Below are 22,238 nucleotides of genomic sequence, written 5' to 3'. Positions count from 1 at the left end.
GACACAGCTGAGCGACTCACACATACATGCTTATATTCAGGTGAGATTGCTTAAGAACAGCCCCTTCTCAGCCGCCCTCAACCCGGTGTTGAAGGAGTAGACCCACCCAGGCCAGGGCAATGACTCGATCCACACAGCGCTTGTTGATGCCTCGCCCATCACCTCACTTGGGGTCTCCAGGACGCCGCCCCTGAACAATTCACGCTCTCTGCCCAGTCACAAGGTCTTGAGGGAGGACACAGATGACATGTGTTCACACAGCCGTGTCCCCCGCTGTGCCGCCAGCACCTGGCACAGTTGGCATCCAGTGAATGACTCTGAAATGAGGGGTCATCATTATTAGTAGGAAAACTCCTGAGACACGTTGAGTTCTGGTCTCCAAAGAGAACTCAGATGTCTCCTACGTGTAGGTCAGAGCCTTTCTGCAGCGCTTTATGAAGATGCCATAGTCCACCCGGCCTCCTGTTGCTCCTCGTCTTCCCGCTCTGCCCCAACTCTCACAAAGAACATTTGCAGCTCTCTGACTCAAAATTTAGCCTTTGGCATCTTGGCCCAGTTATAGTGCGAGCATTGCCCTTTCTCTGGGACTAAGGCCTGAGGCTTCCTCCCATCCTCTCTGCCCGGCTCACTGCCACCTGCTCTGTCTCTGCTCTGTCTCCAGGGTACTTCTCCAGCTGGAAGTCTCGCTGATGCCATGTCCCAGAAACACCTTCAGATCAACCAGACATTTGAGGAGCTGCGATTGGTCACACAGGACACAGAGAATGAGCTGAAGAAGCTGCAGCAGACTCAAGAGTATTTTATCATCCAGTATCAGGAGAGCCTGAGGATCCAGGGTGAGCCTGGTGTGGGAGGGTGGTGTGTGTCCGGAGGACCAGAGTGAGGACTGGCAAGAAGCTGGTTGGCTTAGAAGAGAACCAGTTCTCCATTTAGAAGCGTTTTCCTCTCTCTGAGGTAGCAGAGAATACTTTGTGTTGAAGGCAGCGCCGGAGGTTGAGGCTTTGGAAGGGGCAAATCCAGGCACTGGTCCTGGGAGAGAAGGTGGGGTCTCACTCTGGCCCCCCACACCAAAGGAGCTGCTGGTCTGTGAGGAAAGGCATTTCCTCTTGTGGGAGGGGCACGCAGACTAAGGAAACAGTATCAGATGCACTTTGTACTTGGCAGGCATTTTCAAAGTGGCGGTTTATTGAAATGGTAAACTTTCTGAACAGGGAGCGTATTAGGGACAGAGAGCTGTGTTCTGCAGCCTTTTAGTATTGTTTTGTTCGGTTATTCAGACAGGCTGTCCTGAGGCAGAGCAACTCGTGCATCTCAGTTAGCCCTGTAGACAGAGGAGCCCCTACCTCGGGTAAATCCTGCTGGTGCCTTGGTCAGAATCAGTCTGGAAGGTGTGGAGCCCCACCAGCACCCCCTGTTGACCCTTCAGAGTTTGGCAGTGTGACTTTAATTGAGGGGTGCTTGGGGGATGCCAAGGGTTTGGTTCCAGACCACTACAATAAAGTAAATATTGCAGTAAAGCAATTCGCATGAGTGTTTTGGTTTCCCAGCGTATATGTGTTTATACTACACTGTAGTCCAGTAAGTGTGCAATAGCATTGTCTAAAAAAAAAAGTACGTACCTTAATTTTAAAAATGCTAATGAGCCCAACCTTCAGTGAATTGTAGTAGTAACATCAAAGATCACTGGTCACAGATCACCATAGCAAATATAGTAATAATGAAAAACTCTGAAATAGTGCAAGGATTACCAAAATGTGACACAGAGACAAGAAATGAGCCAATGCTGGTGGAAGTAACAGCATCAATAGGGTTGCTTGCTTGCCACAAGGTTGCTGCAAGCATTCAGTTTGTATTTAAAAAAGAACACAGTATCTGTGAAGTACAATATATTGCACCAGGATAAAATGAAGTGGCCCTGTAGTTTGCTCTCCCTGGTTACGTGCCCTGCTCAAAACCTCAGAGACGCTTCAGCTCAGCCAGCCAGCCGTGAAAGCACATATGCCTCCACATGCCATGCCCTTCTCTACTGCCGTGCCTGTGGGCTCCATCTTAGAACTGTGTTAACACCACTTATTCTTTCTGTCTTCTGCGGAAGAATATAAATTTGTTGAGAGGAAACAGTCTTTTATCTCTATACCCTAAGATTTGGTGGTGGTGGTGGTGGTGTTGTCATAGTCACCAAGCCTTGTCCAGCTCTTTGGGACTTTGTGAACTGCAGCACGCCAGGCTTCCCTGTCCATCACCAACTCTCGGAGCTTGCTCAAACTCGTGTCCATCTCATCCTCTGTCGTCCCCTTCTCCTCCTGCCCTCAATCTTTCCCAGCATCAGAGTCTTTTCCAATGAGTTGGCTTTTCACATCAGGTGACCAGAGTGTTGGACCTTCAGCTTCAGCATCAGTCCTTGCAGTGAATATTCAGGATTGATTTCCTTTAGGATTGACTGATTGGATCTCCTTATAGTTCAAGGGACTCTGAGGCCGGCACAGCCCAAGTTAGAGCTGGTGTTGAGTGAATGATAGAGGATGACCCTGGCATGTCTTCCTCCCATCTGCATCCATACCAGACTGACCCCCTCCTAAATTAGGAAACTTCAGGCTCTTATTTCTACCCAAGGCCATTGACTGGCTGACAGAATGGATGATCCTATTCTTGGGTTTTCTGTTTCCTACTTGGGAGGTTGGGTTTGTCCCCATCCTGCAATGTCAGTTCAGTCTCGTTTATCAAGTGCACACATCAGAAACACAGATGACTGATCTGTTTGTGTGAGGGCAGTCTCAGCTCCCTCCAGTGGAGCAGACAATTGCCTCACGTCTCCTGGCGTCCTTCCCAGAAGCTTCTGCAATTTGCCAGGAGAGACTTAAGTGGGTCACTTGCATAAGGAAGCCAGGTCCCAGTGTTGGGATTATCACTGTCTCCCTGTGGGTGGCAGGATTCCGAGTGGCTGTCCAGATTGTTCTGCTCTGTTCCTTGCCTGCTCAGTCCCCTGCAGTCAGAATGGAGCCATATTTCTAAGTTCTCTTGAATGGAGTTGCTTTAGTCTGTCCCAGCCTTGTGTGTCCATAGGACAGGGTCTCGGCCTTGTGACATGGCCCACAGAGGCCTGCCAGGAGTTTGACCAAGACTTGTGAGTGATGCTCATGTCTTCTAGACTCAGCCCCAGTGAGGCCCCCGAGATGTTCAGAAAGGCCATTGGCGACGGTCGGATGCCAGCACTGGGAACAGTGGTTACCTGTGGAGGGAGGGATGGGGTTACCAGCAGGGGAGGGGTACAGGTGCTTCACCATGGAAGTGCTTGATTTCTTAAGCGGCTTCTTGATACACAGGTGTTCCTTGTATCATCCTCTCTACTTCCTGTGTCTTAAGTATTTCATCACAGGTTGTTTGCAGAAGGAGTCAGTGAGGCCTGGTTACATAGTCTGCCATTGATGAGCTGCCTGAGAGCCGGTGTGGAGAGAAACTGCCTCGCTCTCCTGAGAGACTCTCACTGCTTTCGTGTTCCCAGTGGCCCCAACTCTCTGTGTCTCTCTTCTGGTTGGTCAGCTGAGCTCACAGTGACCAACCTGGATAAGCATGTTAGGGACCTTCACCCCCTGAAGAAACCCCCTTCCCTGAGGAGAGGCTGCTGAGCCTGGGAGACAGGACAGAGCCCTGTCAGAGCCTGACGAGGCTGTGCCCATGAGGTTGGGGCTGGGAGCTGCTCCGTCTGCCTTTCATCCCCTCATGTAACCCATTAACCATGACTGACTTCCCTCTGGGGCCAGTGGTGCCAGGCAGCTTCCTGCGCATTTCTGTCTCATCACTTATTTAACCTCCCAGCAGCCGCTGAGGCAGATGTCTCTTGATGCTCCCCTTTTACAGATGGGAAAACTGAGGCATAGGAAAGGGGGGTGACTTGCCCAAGTTCACCCACCTGGTGAAGGGTGGGGTTCACTTCAGACCAGACATGGTGGCTCCAAGCCAGACTGCGCGTGGGGTGAGGAGGGCTAAGTAGGGGCTTGGCCAGGGCAGGCTCCTCCTCAGCTGTCCCCAGGCTCCCATCTCCCCACTCCCCGAGGGGAGCTCAGAGTCGGGGCACAGGGACCAGAGCCTTCTCATCTCTGGGCCCCGTTGCTGTGGAACCTGACCGGCTGCTGGTCAGACACGTCCCCTCGAGGGTCTTGCCTCCAGAACAGATGGGCTCCCGGCTGGACCGGGGAGGTCATGGTCATGGTGTCCTGTCCCCTCCTCCAGCTCAGTTTGCCCAGCTGGCCCAGCTGAACCCCCAGGAGCGACTGAGCCGGGAGACGGCCCTCCAGCAGAAGCAGGTGTCCCTGGAGGCCTGGCTGCAGCGCGAGGCCCAGACGCTGCAGCAGTACCGCGTGGTGAGTGGGCTCAGCGTCCCTCCCCTCCCTGGGGGCAGTGACGCCCCGAGCTGTCCTGGGGACCCTGAGGGAGGCAGAGAGCCAGGAGAAGAACAGGACCCAGTGGGGCAGGAGGCCAGGGCCTTCTTCCTCATGGGACTTGAGGGGCAGAGTCAGTCTAGGAGGAGGAGGCCCTGCAGGGCTGTTCTGAGAGCCCCGAAGGGCCCCCTGAGCCACCACCTGACCCTCAGGAGCTGGCCGAGAAGCACCAGAAGACCCTGCAGCTGCTGCGGAAGCAGCAGACCATCATCCTGGATGACGAGCTGATCCAGTGGAAGCGGCGGCAGCAGCTGGCGGGGAACGGAGGCCCCCCCGAGGGCAGCCTGGATGTGCTACAGTCCTGGTACCAGGGGTGGGGGGCAGGGAGGGGCAGGCAGCAGGGGCTCAGGGTGGTGCTGCCAGCTGCTGTTTGTGCCCACGTCTGCATGAGCAGCTGGCTCCCTCTGTCTGGGCACGGGTCTTATCCCACCAGTGGTCTGGTTTGATGCTGACGCTGGTGTCCTTTCCTGTGCCTACTCCCCTTGGAGGGGCATCCCTGGCTTGGATGCTGGGATGGGGCCAGGTGGTAAAGTGACACTCAGGCTGGTTGGACCCCAGTCAGCGTCGCTCCTCCTGGGTGTTTCTCTGGGTTTCTGGAAGGCAGGGCATCTCTGCTGTGCCCAGGGAACAGGCGAGGTGGCTCGGGTGCCAGGCTTTCCTGAGGATGGAGCTGGGTGTGGGCCTGGTCTCCGCCTGGGCGCCTGCCAGCTTCTGGCCTGGAGGACGGGGGTGAAGCCAGTGTCCTTCCCTTGGGCCCCGGGGCTCGCGTTCAGGTGTGAGAAGTTGGCGGAGATCATCTGGCAGAACCGGCAGCAGATCCGCAGAGCCGAGCACCTCTGCCAGCAGCTGCCCATCCCCGGCCCCGTGGAGGAGATGCTGGCTGAGGTCAACGCCACCATCACGGACATCATCTCAGCCCTGGTGACCAGGTGACTCCTGGCCACGCCCCTTCCCATCTGGTTGCTCTGGGTGGCGGTGGGGCAGCAGGGTTTTTGCAGATGGGGAGCTCTGGCTTAAATCCTTCAGTTTCTGCCTCACACCCTCATCCCATCCCTCTCCATCCCTTGTTGCTATGGCCTCTTGCTGTTGACCTCGCCCAGTATGTCTTGTGGACACTACACAGGTGTTTGTCTCCTGCAACTCATTTCAGCTGCTGAGTTCCTTTCACTGCCTCCCTTCCTGCCAGCTCCCCTGACTCACTGTGGCCCCCAGGGAGGGTGGACTGTGCCCCAAGCCCTCCCTTCACCTGCTCAGCCTGGTGCAAGGCAGCCTCCCCAAGTGGAAGATGGGGCCAGAGTCCTGTCCCCTGAAGTCTCTCCTGTCCCCGCAGCACATTCATCATCGAGAAGCAGCCCCCTCAGGTCCTGAAGACCCAGACCAAGTTCGCGGCCACCGTGCGCCTGCTGGTGGGCGGGAAGCTGAACGTGCACATGAACCCGCCCCAGGTGAAGGCCACCATCATCAGCGAGCAGCAGGCCAAGTCCCTGCTCAAGAACGAGAACACCCGCAAGTACGTTGCCCTGGAAACAGAAGGAAAGGGATCCCACCTCCTGGCAAGTCTAGGCCTGGCCCTTCTTGTGTAGGAGCGCCACTAGCTCTCTGGCCTCTCCTATCTCTCAGAGACGGAGAAGGCAATGGCACCCCACTCCAGTACTCTTGCCTGGAAAATCCTATGAACGAAGGAGCCTGGTGGACTGCAGTCCATGGGGTCGCTAAGAGTCGGATATGACTGAGCGACTTCCCTTTCACTTTTCACTTTCATGCATTGGAGAAGGAAATGGCAACCCACTCCAGTGTTCTTGCCTGGAGAATCCCAGGGATGGGGGAGCCTCGTGGGCTGCCATCTATGGGGTCGCAGAGTCGGACACAACTGAAGCGACTTAGCAGCAGCAGCAGCTCTCAGAGAAGGAATAAGGCTGTTCTTGTGTAAAGAAACTCTGATGTAGTAGGCATATGTCTAAGGAAACTTCTAATGTGTTTTATGTATGTTTACTTCTTATATCATTTATGCAGCGGAGCCCCCATTTCCTCTTAAATGACTCAGGTGTTTGACAGTCTCCTTTATTTGCTCCCACCCCCAATATACTTGCTGCCTCATGTGTGCTGAGACTCTGTATGGGTGTAGAGTTGAGTCTGCCTCTCGCTTGCAGTGATTACAGCGGGGAGATCCTGAACAACTGCTGTGTGATGGAGTACCACCAGGCCACAGGCACCCTCAGCGCCCACTTCAGGAACATGGTGAGGATGGGAGAAGAGGAAGAGTAGGCTTCCCCTCTAGTGGCTTGAGGGCTTTATCCTCTCATCTTTCTCCTTGGCAGTCCCTGAAACGAATTAAGAGATCTGACCGACGTGGAGCGGAGTCGGTGACAGAAGAAAAATTTACCATCTTGTTTGAATCACAGTTCAGTGTCGGTGGAAACGAGCTGGTGTTTCAAGTCAAGGTGTGTGTGTGTACTTTATATCCCAAAAGAATTGTTTTGCTCTCAGAATATCTTCTGATTTTTGTTTTGGAAGTTTACTTACGTCGTGTTAGTGTCAGGTGTACCTGCTTGTGCTTACTGATGAATAGAAAGTGAGGAGACCTCATCCTTAGGGCTCTGTCTCCTAGATTCCCTTAAGACTTGAACAAATGATAATGAAATGGAATAGCTAGGATTACGGGTAGAAGTGAACCCAGGGAAACACCACTCAGGATGGATTTGAGCACACTTATCGTTAAGTTTTAGACATTCGTTTCTTGCTATTTTTTTCCTGGAGATGTCTCCATCTTCTTTCTCTTTTCTATCTGTTCTCTAACTTCGAGAAACTTACTCCATACTTCAGAAATATCTAAGGAATATCTAAACCTCAAAATGTCATGCAGAAATATCTCTGCTAAAATAGCTTAAATTTCTAAGACTGTGCAGATGTGACGTCCTGTTGTTCCTGGAGTCGTTCCTGTTCTGTGTTTGAGGGTGACATTTACTGAAACTTGGAGAGAGGATGCACGTGTTATGATGGGAACAAAAGGAGAGAAGGGCAGAGCATGTGGCTGTGGGCTCTCAGCCCTCCCTGTGTCTCTTTCAGACCCTGTCTCTCCCAGTGGTGGTGATTGTTCACGGCAGCCAGGATAACAATGCGACGGCCACCGTTCTCTGGGACAACGCTTTTGCAGAGCCTGTGAGTGCATTCCTTGGGCCTGAAGGTCTCAAGACCTTGACACTGGTGTCCTGAGTCTCTTTATCCCCACCAAAAGGCTTAGAAAAAAATGCTGTGTTTCTTAGGAGGCAGAATGGAGAGCATGTAGAAAGTAGAATGAGCAGGCGCTGGAAGAATGGCCAGGGTTTCAACTCAGGCCCCACCATTTCCTCACTCTGACCACAGGAAATTTACTTGACCTCTCCGAGTCTAAGCTTCCCATGAGTGTCTGCAACACAAGGAGAGTAATGCTCTGGAGTGGTGTTTGGAAGATTCATCCACAAAGTGCTTGTCACATAGTCAGTACTCTGTAAATATTATTTTGAATCCTGGGTAAAACCATGCATGGAGTTTGGACTCCCCAGTTTCTTCTAGTGATTGTGTACTTTATCAGGAAGTCACTTTCTGTTAGAAATTGCTTCCTGTCATCGTCCCTCCAGTGACTGAGGGTGACATTTCATGTCTTTTCCAAATTTTGGCTCTATGACTCATCCCAAGTCTCAGGAAGAATGAGATGCTGTGTGTGAGTGAGTGAGTGTGATTCTGCGGATGTATCGCCTCAGTACTGTCTGGGCACCACTCGTGTGTGGCTGGCTTGATCATTTGCAAAACATGTCAGTAGACAGAGTTCTGTGTGGTGCATAATTCCAGTAGAAATTAGTCCAAAGAACCTGAGGAAAGGTTATACTTGTTATTTGGGACAGAAAAGTACGTCCTTCTCTAATGTGGCTCTTAACGTGAAGAGTCTGACTTGGCATTTTCAACAGGGCTCTTTAGAGAACAATATTTTTGCTGCAGGGATGAGATTTTTTAGCAGAAATTCTGCCATGCTTGTGCTATGAACCCTGCGTTTGAGGCGCTTCTAAAAAATATCTACCTGAGGAGCTCAAAGAGAGGATTTGATTGATTTGATTTGATCAAATCCATTTGATTTGATCAAATCCATTTGATCAATTTGATCAAATCCTCTCTTGGATTTGATTGATCCAAGAGAGGATTTGGGAGGAGCAATCAATTAAAACAATAAGACAACTATTCACCAACTGACTAGACTTTTTAATAAATATATGAATAGAAATGTATCTATATATGAGAGAATTTGATTAAGTGAGAATCAAAAGACAAGGAAAAATTGAAAAAATTTTTAAATATCTTGGGGACTTCCCTGGTGGTCCAGCAACTAAGACTCCGTGCTCCCACTGCAGGGGGCCTGGGTTTGATCCCTGGTCAGAGAACTAGATCCCACATGCTGCAACTAAGACCCGGCACAAAAAAAATAAAAATTAACAGAAAAAATCTGCCTCCATTTGTCCTGATGATTCTCCTGGATAGGATTGCCACATCTGCTCTCCTCTCCCTCCCTGCTGCTGCTGCTAAGTCACTTCAGTCGTGTCTGACTCTGTGCGACCCCATAGACAGCAGCCCACCAGGCTTCCCCATCCCTGGGATTCTCCAGGCAAGAACACTGGAGTGGGTTGCCATTTCCTTCTCCAGTGCATGAAAGTGAAAAGTGAAAGGGAAGTCGCTCAGTCGTGTCCGACTCCTTGCGACCCCATGGACTGCAGCCCACCAGGCTCCTCTGTCCATGGGATTTTCCAGGCAAGAGTACTGGAGTGGGGTGCCACCGCCTTCTCCCTCCCTGCCTGTCCCCAAATCTCACTCCTTGTGTAACTCTGGCATCTCCTGCCATATGTCATTCCTGAAGCATCTTATCTAAATAAATAAGCATTTTTAACATTTTAAGTCATGTTAATAACTAGTATACACCTTACTGTATTTTTTTAAAAAAATTTTATTGAAGTGTAGTTGATTTACAATGTTGTGTTAGTTTCTGATGTATAGCAAAGTGTTCAGTCAGTTCAGTCACTCAGTCGTGGTGTCTGACTGTTTGTAACCGCATGAACTGCAGCATGCCAGGCTTCCATGTCCATCACCAACTCCTGGAAATTGCTCAAACTCATGTCTGTCGAGTTGGTGATGCCATCCAACTATTTCATCCTCTGTCGTCCCCTTCTTCTCCTGCCTTCAATCTTTCCAGCATCAGGGTCTTTTCCAATGATTCAGCTCTTCACATCAGGTGGCCAAAGTATTGGAATTTCAGCTTCCAATGAATATTCAGGACTGATTTCCTTTAGGATTGGCTGGTTGAATCTCCTTGCAGTCAAAGGGACTGTCAAGAGTCTTCTCCATCACCACAATTCAAAAGCATCAGTTCTTCGGTGCTCAGCTTTCTTTATGGTCCAACTCTCACATCCATACATGACTACTGGAAAAACCATAGCTTTGACTGGCCAGACCTTTGTTGGCAAAGTAATGTCTCTACTTTTTAATATGCTGTCTTGGTTTGTTATAGCTTTTCTTCCAAGGAGCAAGCATCTTTTAATTTCATGGCTGCAGTCACCATCTACAGTGATTTTGGGGCCCAAGAAAATAAAATCTGTCACTGTTTCCATTATTTCTCCATCTATTTGCCATGAAGTGATGCGACTGGATGCCACGTTCTTAAGTTTTTTGAATGTTGAATTTTAAGCCAACTTTTTCACTCTCCTCTTTTGCTTTCATCAAGAGACTCTTTCGTTCCTCTTCACTTTCTGCCACAAGGATGGTATCATCTGAGTATCTGAGGTTATTGATATTTCTCCCAGCAATCTTGATTCCAGCTTGTGCTTCATCCAGCCTGGCATTTCACATGATGTACTCTGCATATAAGTTAAATAAGCAGGGTGACAGTATACAGCCTTGACGTACTCCTTTCCCAATTTGGAACCAATCTGTTGTTTCATGTCCAGTTCTAACTGTTGTTTCTTGACCTGCATACACATTTCTCAGGAGGCAGTTAAGGTGGTCTGGTATTCCCACTCTTGAAGCAAAGTGTTTATATATATATACATATACATATATATACACACACACACATATATACATATATACACACGTATTCTTTTCTGTGATGATTTATTGCAGGATGTTGAATATAGTTCCCTGTGCTATACAGTAGGACCTTGTTGTTTATCTGTTTATATATAGTAGCTTGTATCTGCTAATCCCAAACTCCTCATTTATCCCTCTCCAACTCCCTCTCCCCTTTCTAAAGTCTGTTTTCTCTGTGAGTCTGTTTCTGTTTCGTAAACAAGTTTGTGTCATGTTTTCGATCCCACATGCAAGTAGCATCATATGGTATTTGTCGTTCTCTTTCTGACTTCACGTAGTACGCTGAGCTCTAGGTCCATTCATGTTGCTACAGATGGCATCATTGCCAGTGGCTGAGTAGTGTTCCATTGTATGTGTCCACCACATCGTTATCTCTTCAGCTCTCAGTGGACATTTAGGTTGTGTCCATGTCTCGGCTATTGTAAATAGCGCTTCTCTGAACATAGGGCCGCATGTATCTTTTTGAATTAGAGTTTTCTGTCGATATATACCCAGGAGTGGGATTGCTGGATCTTAATGCAACTCTTTTTAGTTTTTCTTAAGGAGCCTCCATACTGTTTTCCATAGTGCCTGCACCAATTTATATTTTCACCAGCACTGTAGGAGGGTTCCCCTTTCTCCCCATCCTCTCCATTATGCTGTTTTAGAACAAATACTTACCTGTGGGAATTATTCTACAGATGTATTTGCCTATATGTGAAATGACATAAATACACTGCAGCATTGCTTGTAACAATAGCCAAAGACTTAAGGATGGTACACAGATGTCCACCAGTGGAGATCTGGTTAAATATATTATTGTTCCTCCACACTGTAGAATATTTAGCAGCCACAAAAGAAAATGAAAATTTTCTTTATGTGCTAATGTGAGGTCTTCTAGATAAAGTATTAAGTGAAAAAAAGGAGATGCAGAATATGTGGGGTTTATATTCTAAAGAAATTATACATATTTGCTGACAGGCATAGAATATCTTTGTTAGTATACACAGTAGACTAGATTACATGCTTTGGGGAGGGGAACTAGATTTCTGGCAGACACAGATAGGAAAGTGATAGGAAAGTGACTTCACCGTATGCCCTTCTGTGCTTTTAAATTTTATATCATGTGAAGGAATTGCCTTTTCCAACAAAATTTATAATGAAATAAAATGAAGTACTGTGCCTGAATGGGATGAAAGCAGTTTTTAATAAATTTATAGTCTAATCTGTTTCTTAGTAAAATCGTCAGCTCATAGTTTCTACTCTTCCATATAAGTTATTTCACTTTGAGCTAGCGTTCTTGGCAGAAGGAGTCAAGAGCAAGGATATACCTAGAGAACCAGACTTGTAGACTCGACTCCCTTTGAATTTCCAGTATCAGAGCCAGACCTTGGTCATGTTTTTTTCTTTTTTCATGACCGTTGAAACACGAGACATCCAGCAGCTCACTTACAGAACCCCACAGAAAGCACGAGGTTACCTTCCCAGCTGTGTGTGAAGAAGATAAGATGGAACCTTCTGAATTTCACGAAGCTGCACACCCCAAGGAAGTTTGAGTTGACGCTCAGGCTCAGCCAGACAAGTGTTTGTAACTCCATCCAGTCCCTGGTGTTTTTCGCTTGCGCGTCAAGGGTATAAATCACGCGACTGTTTGCTCCTAAGGTTTCTGGCTTCTCTCCCCCTCAGGGCAGGGTGCCGTTTGCGGTGCCCGACAAAGTCCTGTGGCCGCAGCTGTGCGAGGCGCTCAACATGAAATTCAAGGCTGAGGTGCAGAGCAACCGGGGCCTGACCAAGGAGAACCTGGTGTTCCTGGCGCAGAAGCTGTTCAACAGCAGCAACAGCCACCTCGAGGACTACAACGGCATGTCCGTGTCCTGGTCCCAGTTCAACCGGGTGAGGGACGCGCCACCTGCAGCGGTTAGATGAGCCCCTGCAAACCCGATCCCTCAGGAGCTGCCCTGCACCAGGCCCTCACTCCTTGCGTCTCTAATGTGATGTGCCCGTGATATTAGGAAGCTTCTGAACAGATGGACAGCCTCATACATCTTATGTACAAAATTACGTGCTTGAATATTTAAGCAAATGGGGTGGACTAGCATGCAGCTAGTGTGTTTTCTCCTTTGTAAAGGAAACAGAAAAGCAAACAGTAACGTAACTCATGAGAAGTAAAGCTTTTGTGACGATCAGAGCTCCATGGCTCTGTCCCCTTGACCCTCTGATGTTCCTTGATACGTAATACAAAGTCAGGCTCCCATGGAACCCTTGGTCCAAGAAAGAGGATGCTGATGAAGGAAATTTAAGTTGATTTTAAATTGAACTTCAATTTCTTCCCTTACACCCCCACTCCACTTGTTTTAAGTGCCCTAATTCAGAGATTTCATAGTCTCTGAGTATGTCTTTTTTGAACAGTTATGTGCCAACCAGCTGGCTAAGAGGTTTGCTGGTGATCAGAGGAGCTTTGCTAGGAGAAGCAGGAGGCCCCCGTGGTCTGTCTTTGCTGTTGCAGTACGGCTCCTGCCTTCCAGCAGAATCAGATCACTGCATTTGGCTGATAATTGTCAGTAACACCCAGATGATGGAGTGTTCTCTGCAGCCTTGTAGTGTGATCTGATGCAATTCACATTTACGCATCCCGGAGCATCTTGTTAAGGGGCAGGCTTGGACACAGCAGGCATGAGCTCAGAAGCTCCTGGGCGTTGCTGCTGCTGTTCATCACATGCCACAAATCACAACCAGCAAAGGACTAGTCAGCCCAGATGCAGGGGAAGGTGTGTGTGGCCAGGCCCACTGAGTGTTGGTAATTGCTTTGTGGTGTTTTCCCCTTCTTCCATCTTTTCCTCTCTGCACTGTATTTTGGTTGTAGGACCCTTTGGTCAAACTCAGGCAGGTGTGTATATTTGTATGATCCTGACAGTGAGGATGTTTTCCATTTAATTTGTCCAGTTAAAGCGTATCCAGGTAATCAGACCCTGAGCGTGGCTTTTGCCTTCTTGGGTTCACTGTTATCTCTCCAACCAGGAGAATTTACCCGGACGGAATTACACTTTCTGGCAGTGGTTTGACGGTGTTATGGAAGTGCTAAAGAAACATCTCAAGCCTCATTGGAATGACGGGTGAGAATCGTCATTTGTTAAGTTGGCAGGAGAGTGGTAAGATCTTCCTTCTTGCATTGAAACATCACACTCTGCTTCTGCTCCTTTGGCCTTTATGATCCAGGGCTATCTTGGGTTTCGTGAACAAGCAACAGGCCCACGACCTGCTTATCAACAAGCCAGACGGGACCTTCCTGCTGAGGTTCAGTGACTCTGAAATCGGTGGCATCACCATTGCCTGGAAGTTTGATTCTCGTGAGTGTCTCTCCCTCTTTAGGACATCTTGTCTCTGGTTAGGTGCTTACGTTGGGAAATTATTATACTGTAACCACCAGTTCATGGAGTACTTGTTATTATTCCTTGGGGCCAGTACTAATTACGGGAAGCACAAGTGTATAACCGTGACACAACTGCAGCCGGTGTAGAATATTATGGGAAACACAAGCACTAATTTTGAGAAACACAAATGGACAGCCCGACATGGCTACCTTTGTAATATAGTATCCTGCCGAAAGTCTCAGCTGCTTCACCTTTGAACTTTTTGCCTTCTTATTATTCAACCTTGGGCTTATTTCAGTAAAGAATTACTCTGTTGTTTGGAGTCATTAGAGTGGAAATAATATGCTGTTTTCATTGCTCCTTTATCCTAAGCTAAGGGGTCACGGCTATTGACCATTTCCATCTAGAAATATTAGTTCTTTCCTCTGATCTTCACAGTCAAACAAGAGTAGTGTAATTGTTTTTGGTAACTTAAAGATTTTAATAGCTTTTAATAACTCTCACGCACCCTCTGGCTATGGACACACTTCCTATCTCTCTTACATGCTTTTGTACAGGGAATCAGGGACTGGAGTCAGCAACAAGTTTCTTGTAGGAAGGGAGAGAATACTGTTTGAACTGGAAACTGCCTGAGATCATTAGATCTCAAGGGAAGTAGGGTATGTGGTACCTGCTTATCTACCCATGACTTTTAAAACTGCTTAATCCACAACCCACGGTTATTTTTAAATGGAGATTTTTATTAGGACAATTTTCATGGAGAGCTTTATTTGTAGTCTCTTTGGGTTTTAAGATTTCCTGTTCAGAAGTCATATTTAGACCATGATTATTCTGTCTGTTGATCTAGAGGAAAGAATGTTTTGGAATCTGATGCCTTTTACCACCAGAGATTTCTCCATCCGGTCCCTGGCTGACCGCCTGGGAGATCTGAGTTACCTTATCTACGTGTTTCCTGACCGGCCCAAAGATGAAGTGTACTCCAAGTATTACACCCCAGTTCCATGCGAGCCTGCCACTGGTAACAATGTTCGCATTCTGATTTGGTTTTGTTGTGACTTGGGGCTTTGTTTTAGATGTGAGTGTGTCTGTGTCTGTCTGTCTGTATGAAAATCTATACAATTAATACTCAGTTGTTGCTGTTGGAGCTTTATGCAGGGCAGATATAAATCCTAGGCTGTTTTCATTAGTCAAACAAAAAACATATCCACCACCAGCCCCAAATACCAAACTGAAGGGAACAAGTGTCTGTTTGTATCCTGGCTTTTAATTCTTTTGAGTATTTTCCCAGAAGGGAAAGGACTGGTTTATATGATAATTCATATGTTTAATTTTTTGAGCAACCACTGTAGTGTTTTTCTAGCAGCTACACTGTGTTACAATGTACAAGTTTAGATCAAACAAAATTAGGAAGGTAAAATTTTGTATTTTAAAACAGAGATGGTTTTATTGCTTTCTGAGCATAAAAGTATTATGTATTTATTGTAAAAATTTCCAGAAAAGTATAGAAAAGAAAATAGATATCACACAACAGTCTTACCTCATCCATGTAAACAATTTAGTAGATGTTCTTCAGTCCACATAGCTAGGTTTTCTGCATTCAGTCACCAGAGGCTTATTGAGTACTTCCTGTGTGGGGATTACAATCTAATAGCAGAAGAAAGACAATAAACAAGTAAATAAATATATCTATTTAGTGATGGCCGTTATGAAAACAAATAAGGTGAAGGGATAGGGAGTCCAGGGGAGGTGGCAGTTCACTCGGGTGGTCAGAGAAGGCTTCCCTGAGGAGGCAACATCGGAGTAAACCTGAGTGAAGTGGGGAGGCCACACACAGATCTCAAGAGAGAACGCTCTAGGCCGGGAGAACAGGAGCAGAGACTCTGAGACGGGAGTGAAGCTGGCGTGTTTAGAAAATCTCACAAGGACCCCGGGGGGCTGGAACTGGATGAGCGGGAGAAATGGCAGGAGGCGGGGCCAGGGCAGCACGAAGGACCAGGTCGTGGCGGGTTTGGGTCATACCATACATCATCATGTATGATCTGATTACTCTTTCACTGAAAAATACATCACAGGCAGAGTTACAGGCTAGTAAATATAAACTAACAGCATCGTTTTAACAATAGCCTAGACTTCTTTGTGCAGCGATTCTGTGTTGGTTATTTAAGATACTTTGAAGTTGGTCACAGCTTTTTTGTGATGATTAATATTGAGATAACCGAGTACCTGCATCTCTTTCAACTTGTTTCCTTAGGACAGATTCCTAAAGTCGAATTTGAGACATGTGGTAGGTGCTTTTCAAGCATTTTGACACATCTTTCCAGAATTGCCCTGCCGAAAGTGGAGTCTGTTTCCACTCTCACAGACGCCTGTCTGAGTGTCTGTTTCTCCATCCTCCTCCTGCCAGGCACAGCATCTCTTCATCAGCTTCCTGTTTGCCAGCCTGACATGAGATCTTACATGTCAGGGCATACACATGAGGTCTTAGTTCTTATTTTTCATTTCTTCGATTCTTCATAAGCTCAAAACATCTTTTCATGTAATGGCAATAATAACAGTAATAAGAAATGAAGTAATAATAGCAGCTAATGTTTGTCGAATGCTTACTTGAGTACCAGACACTTTTCTGAGCACATTTCAAATAGTTTCTCTTTTAATCTTCAGAACAGGCCTGTGCAGTAGCTACTGTTCCCATCCCCAGGTTTCATTTGAGGAGCTGAGGCCCAGAGGAGTGAAGTAACTGGTCAGCGGTCTCATAGCTAGGAAGAGGCCAAGCCAGGGTTTCAGCTCAGTCTAGCCTGTGCTTCTTAGCCTCCACGTTATTGGCCATTTGTATTTTTCCTGTACGTTCCAATTCCTTGTTCAATTTTCTTTTGGAGTTCCTTTTTCCTTAATAACGTGCAAGGATCTTTATATAGTAAATAAAGCCTTTATCATATATAGCAGAGATTTTTTTCTCTGTGTCATGGTTCTTTTAACATTTAGGTTTTGTTTTGCTGAAGTGCAGAGATGTGTATTTTCTACATAGCCCAATCTGTTGACCTTTTTCCTTTAGAGATTCTGCCTTCTGTAGCATGCCTTCCCACCTGGTTATATTTCTAGGTGGGGAAGTAAGCCAAAATATTTTTAGACTTATGTGGTATTTTGGATTAAACCTGCCACTGCTTCTTTTTATGAGCCCAGCTAATCGAGGTTTTCAAATGTTAGTTTTATAGCATTTCTTTGTTTCTTATCTTTTCTGCCGTTCTATAAAATTCTCTGTAGACAGTAAAGCACAAAAAGCATGAGATATTATGAAAAGGCAGCCACTGACATTTGAAGCCCCAGAAGAAGCAGGTCAGGATAACAAGCGATGTGTGACCCATGGCGCGGTTCAGTCTCTTAGACTGAGTCATCCTCCTGACCTCAGCGGAATCTTCGCTGTCTAATAGACTTGAGACATACTTGTTGCCTTCCTCACACACCCAGGAAACAGGACTTCACCGACTTCAGACTATCACAGTCCTACTACCGACCTTAGCTGGATTTCCATAACCAGCCTTTGAGAAGATAACTCTGCCTTATCCCCTCGGGTGATCCCTAGCCCACCGCATCCCAGCGAGGATGCTGCGGAGTGCTTTTTTCCTGACCAGCCATGCAGCAGAAGCGGCACCCCCTGGGAGGCACGGCCGTCACATGACTCCCAAGTACAGAAACCCACACAAAGACGCAGACACCTGACAGAGTGGCTTTCCATTTCCCCAAACAGTAGAAGCTCAGAGCTAGAGTAACTCCCAGGGTCCTTGAGTAAGAGTGATCCCCTTCTGATACCTAGAATTTTCCGCATGACCCCTGGCAAGTGTTGGTCCACCTTGCATGTGAACACCTCCAGTGATAAGGAAGTCAGGGCCTCCCGAGGCTGTTTCTCTAGAGTTCCAGCGGTGACACCGTTCTTCCTTGTATGATTGAGAAGTTGTCCAGTTGCGACCGCCCCACGTTGGTCCTCGCTTTGTTGCCCGTCCTTCTGTATCTGCAGCTTGAAACTTTTGAAGATGTGTTTTCTTTTTACAGTGAGTGTGCAGTTAATGCTTGATTTAGATGTGTATTGAAGTTTTCCTTTTTTATGGTCTGAAGAATGTATTAACCCATCCAAGCCGACTTGGAAGCTGTCTTAACTTCCAGTGTCAGTATTGAGGCTTCTCCTCTCTTGGGTCTTCCTGATGAATTAAAGTATGTGCTTGTGGGACTTCCCTGGTGCTCCCGTGGCTAAGAGTCTGCATTCCCGATGGAGGGGCCCCAGGTTTGCACCCTGAACAAAGAACTAGATCCCACATGCCACAACTAAGCCAAAATTAATTAATTATTTTAAAAGACTCCATGCTCCGAATGCAAGGGTTATGGTTTCGATCCTGAGCTGGGGAACTAAGACCCCGCATGCCACACTGTAAGACCAAAAGAAATGAGAGAAAAATGAAAGACACGCTTGTACCAAATCCTAAGATAAAATGAGGTGATTGTGTCTTGTCTTAAGAAAAGATGGGATTCTTAAGGGAGACTGCGTCTTCATTTCATTTGAGAACTTTGGTTCTCATCACCATCTTCCCTCCTCGGCAGCTAAAGCAGTGGACGGATACGTGAAGCCACAGATCAAGCAAGTGGTCCCTGAGTAAGTGTCCGGGTTCAGCGCTGGTCTCTTGCGGCCTCTTATCTCCTCCCTACGCCTCCACCTGGCTCTCTTCACCCCCCTACCACCTCCCCACACACACACACATACCTGGCCCAGCCCTGGGGAGGGAACTGGGCCTTGATCATGAGGCGACCTGGTACCCAGGGCCCCGCTCCCACAGCCAAAGCCCCAGGCTCAGTAGGTCCTTTGTCCTTTCCCACCTGAGAAAGACACAAAAGTGCTCCCTCCCCACTACCCCTTGCTAAGGCTCCGCTTCCTCCCACAGGTTTGTGAGTGCCTCTGCAGACTCTGCCGGAGGCAGCGCCACGTACATGGACCAGGCTCCCTCCCCAGCCGTGTGCCCCCAGCCTCACTATAACATGTACCCACAGAAGTAGGTTGTGTTCTCCTGGGGCTCCATGGGGAGGAACTGGGCACCTGGCCTCAGGCTGGGTGCCCAGAGGACTGATGGGCAAGGACACCAGGGCTGGTCTGGGTCTGAGACTACCCCGGCCAGGCAGGCTCAGGCACGTGCCCAGGTGGGAGGGAGAGATTTGACCAACAGGCATTGGTAGTATCGAACAGGGTTGGGCAATGTCACCTGCTCCACTCTTCTAAAGTGGAGATTTTTCTGGCTCTGTGTACGAAGCAGATGGGTTTTAAGTATGTGCGGGCAGCCCGTGTTGAGGCTAGGTAGGCTGGGCATTTTAGTCTGGGTCACTGTGTCCAACCGACTGGCAGCCGACTCTGCCCCAGGGTTCAGGTCACCTTACTAGCTGCCTGCCAGGCCTGGGCCAAGGGTACAGGCAGCCTGAGCCGCTCACCTGGTGGGGTGCAGGGTGGTCTCTGCTGCTCCTTGTTGGCCTCTGACCTCTCCCTTCCTTCAACCTCTCCTCTTTTCCTCCCAAGCCCCGACCCCGTCCTTGACAACGATGGTGACTTCGATCTGGACGACACGATCGACGTGGCGCGGCGTGTGGAGGAGCTCCTAGGCCGACCCATGGACAGTCAGTGGATCCCCCACGCACAGTCGTGACGCCCCACCCCCCGCCCCATCGCCATCTCTAGCTTCTTCATCCTTGCCAGAGGAGTTACTTTTGTGGATGTTTTAATTCCATGAATCGCTTCTCTTTGGAAACAATACTCATAATGTGAAGTGTTAATACTAGTTGTGACTTTAGTGTTTCTGTGCATGGTGGCACCAGTGAAGGGCGTGTGAGTGTGTGTGTGTGAGTGTGAGATTGCACGATGTGCTGCTTCTCCCCCTTGCTGTCCAGAGTTTAGCTACAGCACTGGGGCCACAAACAGAGGCTCTGGTTGTTTTAACCTTGTGCAGAATGGCAGTTAGTTCCATGAACCCTGGGCCATGTGTCTTGAGGTCCAGTGGCTCTGACACGTGGCTCTTCAAGTGAGGGAAGGACAGAGGGAAGTGGAAACACCTCCCGTCTGGTGAATCTGTGTCACCGTGTTTGCCAAGCCATTGATCTGTAACCGTGATGGTCTCTGCTTTTCTTCTGAAACATAGAAACTGTCTTGTGATGAAGGAGGTCAATCCTCCGTCTTTCCTCTCCCCCAAGCCCCATTTTCCTGGGTCGGTATGGGAAAAGTGGCTGGGGCAAGGGAAGTCGTGGCTTTGGCGGTGGGTAGTGGCTTTCTAAATAACTGGTAGCCCATCTTCTGTTCTCTGCCTCCCACGCTCACTCCCACGCCCCGTGGAATTGCCACTTAGTTCCTGTGTGTGTACACATGTGCAGACACGTTTGATGAAGTAGAGGAAAGACACGAGGGTCGCATAACCAGTGCTCACAGTGTTGATGTCCTTTATGTCGTGGCCGGATTGAACGGCCTGGCCCTGGCTCACGGGCTCTGAAAATGTCACCTTGTTCCCCGGAAACAACCATCAGTCTGCCCGCCCTCCTCTGCGCTGGTGGAGGCGCAAGCAAGGTTTTCTAAAGGCACATTGATAATAGCTTTTTGCAGATGTTGACTTGTGTTTTTGTTTCTGAATCGGGACTTCTCGGTTTCCCCTTCTCAGCCTAATTTGATGTTGGAATTCTCTCTCCCTGCATCAGGGCCTGTGCCTTTGACTCACCGCAGGTCACGTCTCTTCCCTTCACTGTCCACACCCAGTGTCTTGGGGAGTGGGTGGCCAGAGTGTGGGCTGAACCCAGGACCTGTGTGTTGCCCACCTGGGCAGGGTGCTGGGTGTCAGCATTGGGGTAATTTGGGGAAACGCAGTCAGCAGGTTTGCTGGGAAGTTTAGTAAGCTGCAAAAACAAAGCGAAACAAAAAATCCTCAGCATAATTTTGTCCAAAATTTCTTCCATAGCTTTATACCAGAAGGAAGGAATGGGCTGTGGCAGGCAGATGGGCAAAGGGGGAGGCAGGTATAGCTTTGGGGTTTAAGCCTTAAGGTCACCCCAGCTCCCCTCAAAAAGAAGGGCCTGACCACACCCAGGAGGGAATGGCCCTAAAAACATTATTTTTATACATGTGGGGAAATGAAAATATTTTTTTTTACAAAATCAACTTCTGAATTTATCAGTATTTTAATGTTAAAGGAAAATATTTCTCTGTAGTAAATATTTATTGGAAGATGACTTTGTAAAAGCTGCTCTTTGCCCTAGCTTAGTTTCGTACACTGATGTATCAATATTTTTCTATGCCGGGCGGTAGACTGTCTCTGCTTCTGATGACCAGGCTAACCCCTCCATGGATACCAGCACTGACGTACTAGCCCCTTATATCCTCAAGATTTGATTAAAATCCCCACCTCCCCCTCCCCACCCCCTTACCAAGGATAGGAGTGTTGGGGAAAGGTGGAAAGAAAGCCTAGTTGCCCCTGTCACCCAGGCACCTTGAGTGCCAACCCTGGTGGTCCCAGCAACCCCAGGGGCAGGGAGTGACACATGTTCAGATGAGCGGCTGGCCCGGCCCCAGGCATGCCAAGGGCAGAGCTCTCACTGCACAGTTAGCACCGGGCTGGGGAGAACGGGGGCCCAGGAGAGTGGCTGCCCGGAGCCTGGGGGTTCCTGCGCGTGTCCCATGGCTGAGCTGTCCTCAGTTTTCCTGAGACTGTGTCTCCTGATAGGAGAGATTGTGACTGAAAGGCACGCTCACTGTCTGCATATAGCTTCTCTCTCCTCCCTGTTTTGCAAACCACAAGGAGAGGCGACGGCAAGTCTCGACCGCCTCGGCCCCTCGCTCACTCCCAGACACACACATACAAGTCATCAAAACGTTTCAATGTAGTGTGTGCAGGTCTTTGTGGCGGGTGAGGGGGGAGACTAAAAGTGAATATAACTTAAAATAGCAGCATACTTTTTTATAATTTTTCTTTATAAAACTTTGTGAAATTATTTCAGATACATATTTTAGTCTTGACGCAGATTAGTATATAGCTGCCCCAAAAAAAGTATTGTGTACAATTTGGGATAGTCACAAAATTGTGTATTTTATGTTACAAATAAATACTTCCTCTCAGTGGACAATATGGAGTGCTCGTTTTATTTCGTTCCACCAGGTGCTGAGATAGGGTGGTTTTGGTGGGGAAATGTTTGAAATCATCAGTGTGACTCTGAAAAAAGGAACTAGTTGGGCGTTGGCTGCCTCAGAGCATGTGTGTCAACAGCTTTGATGGCTAATGGGGGCATTTCTTGCCTTTCTGTTCACATGAGGTTTTGAAAATTAGAATGATAG

At 48.1% G+C, this 22,238-nt stretch overlaps 1 protein-coding gene across 15 annotated transcripts in view; it reads left to right on the top strand.

Moving 5' to 3' along the window:
• Positions 1-22,030, top strand: part of STAT5B (signal transducer and activator of transcription 5B) — a 64,827-nt gene extending 42,797 nt beyond the window's left edge. For 12 of the 15 annotated variants that reach the window (XM_069603770.1, XM_069603771.1, XM_069603777.1 and 9 more), the window contains 15 exons: positions 662-836; positions 4,231-4,361; positions 4,592-4,743; positions 5,213-5,368; positions 5,770-5,949; positions 6,590-6,677; positions 6,758-6,880; positions 7,506-7,598; positions 12,213-12,419; positions 13,545-13,639; positions 13,743-13,873; positions 14,745-14,915; positions 18,488-18,539; positions 18,826-18,933; positions 19,449-22,030. In XM_069603770.1, coding sequence (XP_069459871.1) covers positions 662-836; positions 4,231-4,361; positions 4,592-4,743; positions 5,213-5,368; positions 5,770-5,949; positions 6,590-6,677; positions 6,758-6,880; positions 7,506-7,598; positions 12,213-12,419; positions 13,545-13,639; positions 13,743-13,873; positions 14,745-14,915; positions 18,488-18,539; positions 18,826-18,933; positions 19,449-19,575 — 1,989 coding nt within the window. In that variant the 3' untranslated portion in view covers positions 19,576-22,030. Of the gene's footprint in view, positions 1-661; positions 837-4,230; positions 4,362-4,591; positions 4,744-5,212; positions 5,369-5,769; positions 5,950-6,589; positions 6,678-6,757; positions 6,881-7,505; positions 7,599-12,212; positions 12,420-13,544; positions 13,640-13,742; positions 13,874-14,744; positions 14,924-18,487; positions 18,540-18,825; positions 18,934-19,448 lie in introns of all 15 variants that reach the window. The other 3 variants (XR_011259907.1, XR_011259908.1, XR_011259909.1) reach the window with 1 other exon arrangement.
• The last annotated feature ends 208 nt before the right edge of the window (positions 22,031-22,238 follow it).

Source organism: Ovis canadensis, chromosome 11, assembly GCF_042477335.2.
Source record: "Ovis canadensis isolate MfBH-ARS-UI-01 breed Bighorn chromosome 11, ARS-UI_OviCan_v2, whole genome shotgun sequence".
Classification (NCBI taxonomy): domain Eukaryota; kingdom Metazoa; phylum Chordata; class Mammalia; order Artiodactyla; family Bovidae; genus Ovis; species Ovis canadensis.
This window is presented reverse-complemented; position numbering and strand designations above follow the sequence as displayed.